Source organism: Haliotis asinina, chromosome 4 (assembly GCF_037392515.1).
Source record: "Haliotis asinina isolate JCU_RB_2024 chromosome 4, JCU_Hal_asi_v2, whole genome shotgun sequence".
NCBI lineage: Eukaryota > Metazoa > Mollusca > Gastropoda > Lepetellida > Haliotidae > Haliotis > Haliotis asinina.
In genome coordinates, this window is record NC_090283.1 from 23,643,238 (window position 1) to 23,645,748 (window position 2,511).

At 34.1% G+C, this 2,511-nt stretch overlaps 1 protein-coding gene across 1 annotated transcript in view; it reads right to left on the reverse strand.

Annotated features, from left to right (window-relative positions):
• Nucleotides 1-966: 966 nt before the first annotated feature.
• Nucleotides 967-2,511, reverse strand: part of LOC137281401 (retinoblastoma-associated protein-like) — a 55,926-nt gene continuing 54,381 nt past the window's right edge. The window contains exon 28 of the mRNA XM_067812603.1: nt 967-2,419. Within this exon, the coding sequence (XP_067668704.1) occupies nt 2,395-2,419 (25 nt within the window). The 3' untranslated portion in view covers nt 967-2,394. The remainder of the gene's footprint in view (nt 2,420-2,511) is intronic.

Below are 2,511 nucleotides of genomic sequence, written 5' to 3' on the forward strand. Positions count from 1 at the left end.
CTGAAGGCACAATACCACAGTTCCAATAATATTGTAGCATCAGATTCACCCCCAGCTTGTACACACTCCATAACCAATGAAAACCTATCCATGACGAAATCATTCTTCACCAATGAGTGAGTGAGTTTAGTTTCACGACCCATTTAGCAATATTCATGCAATATAACGGTGGGGAACACAAGGAATGGGCTTCACACCTTGTACCCATACAGGGAATCGAACCTGGGTCTTTGGCGTGACAAGCGAACACTCTAACCACTAGGTTACCCCACCCCACCTCTTTACCAATGAACCAAGGAAAACTAAATTCCAGTAATAAGCAATTAATATTTTCTTCCATTCCTGGCCCTTGATTTTAGCGGCTCTCTTAGCGCCATGATCGTCATAATGTTAATGTATGTCAGTTATGACTAGCTATGAGTTAAGAGAGCTTAAAAAAGCTAAGCCCAAAGTCCTTCTAGTTTTGCTTGAAGCTATATCGATCAGAATATAAAATATTACTTTGTTTACATCTAAAACATTGTCAATTTATTCCTTGTTTTATAATTCTGTGTTAGATTTTGATAAACTTTGCATGTTATTGCACAAACATCTTTTTCATAAAAAAAACTACAGGTCTAAATAAACATAGTATTATAGGATAACAACAAACTATATTGTTTTAAAAATATGAATTAAAGATGCATCTTGCTCCAATCATTATTTTCCATGTTACCAAATACACATGAAATATGTTCAGAGTGATTTTAAGTGCATTTGCCAGTTACTAGTAAAAGGTGTAAATCTGTCTGGGAAACAATGGACAGTAGTTGGCAATAAGTGAGTCATCATTAGTGAAATTTTCAGACTTATATACTAATATCATTAACTCTTGCAAGAATAATTATCATAAACTGAGTAAAAGTCATTTTATTTTGACATTCTGCAAACATCTTGGAAACCATGTGTACATCATTTTCTTTCATCTTTCTGTTTATAATTTATGGAATGACACCAGAAGCCCCAGAAGTACAACTGATTTTAATCTATCCCTTAGATAGACATGTCAAACCTAATTGGGATGTCTAGTATATTGTTTCAATAGTTGCATTTATCTTAATAATCATCGGAAAACTGAATGAAAATTATGAATGTATAACTGAGATGATTACCCATCTGGTAGATAAGTACGAAAGGCAAATCGACCTAAGATAGAGATTTCATTAAAATGCATGTTTAAAGGAAGTTGATGCAGGTCTCCTTTATGTCAACACTTGTTGGTAAAAGTGAAAATATCCTCAGCTAGCCTTGGATATTTCGACCTTTATCACCTCGTGGTGATATATCTCATACGAAATGACACTCACATGAGATTCTCTATTCATCATCCCAAAGTGATTTCCATAGGAGGTATTGCTTACTGCTTGACAAGTACTAGATTAGCCACGACCTGACAAATGACCCCAATTTGCATATATGGGAACACCCTCCCGAACATTCCATTCGCAAGAAGAGGGAAACAGGTTCTCATCTAAGTATTGAAAAGTTCAATTTCCTTGTGCGAATCCTGTTTTGATTGTTATATCATACTACTGGACATGTGTTAAACAGAAGCGGCACTGAGTTCATGCCACGGTCAGCATGTATTGCCCATGCTTTATCCCCCATCTACCTTACGTACCTGTAGCAACCAACTGTTTTCCCCTGATTACTTGCCCCGTCTACTTGTCACAAACGCGTTTACTGCGCAGGCTCATCTAATACGTGTCAAGCAGTACACGAATTAAAGAATGGAACTAGTTGTTGTGTATGAACTGGACAGGACAGGGGTCCTGCGACAAAATCATAAATTGTTGTTATGTTTTGCTGTAACTTCTACTTTAATACAAATCTGCCTTGTTTTTCATTCAAGTTCATTTCATTACATGAAAGAGATTATACATCTATAGCAGAAAACAAAGCTATGATTCTTAAAGTATCCAGTCAAATTTACATTAAAAAGTACAGAATTTGGCTGTGGGAATCCTTAAATAAAACATTAGTATATTCCCTTTCAAAAGTAACATGCTGAAACCAGTATTTAATACATAAAACAAATTTTACCTAAAATGTACAATTCTACCAAATGTTTTCCATAAATATTTTGGTAATCTGTTATTACTTTAAAACAACTATAACAAATACATGCATCTGAATTTTTAACGACATGTAAGATCCCTAAAATAAATAACTATCAAGTATTTAAAATTCATTATTACTGCCTTAAAAAAAATCAGTATTAAAATACTATTCTTAAACAAAATTTCCCTTATACATAATTGATCCATTTGAGTAACTAGCACTACAGTTTAAGAAATCCATTTTTGTAGTAAAAATTAAGGGTTAAGGCTATGAAGTTTGTCAGCAGGGATTACGTTAATTCATCTTGTTGGGCTCTTTACTGAAATGAAAATAAAGAAGGCTTTGCAAAAATAAATCTCCTTGATGTCAATTCTTTTACTTCATCATGCTACTCTGTATGAAGATCTGTCA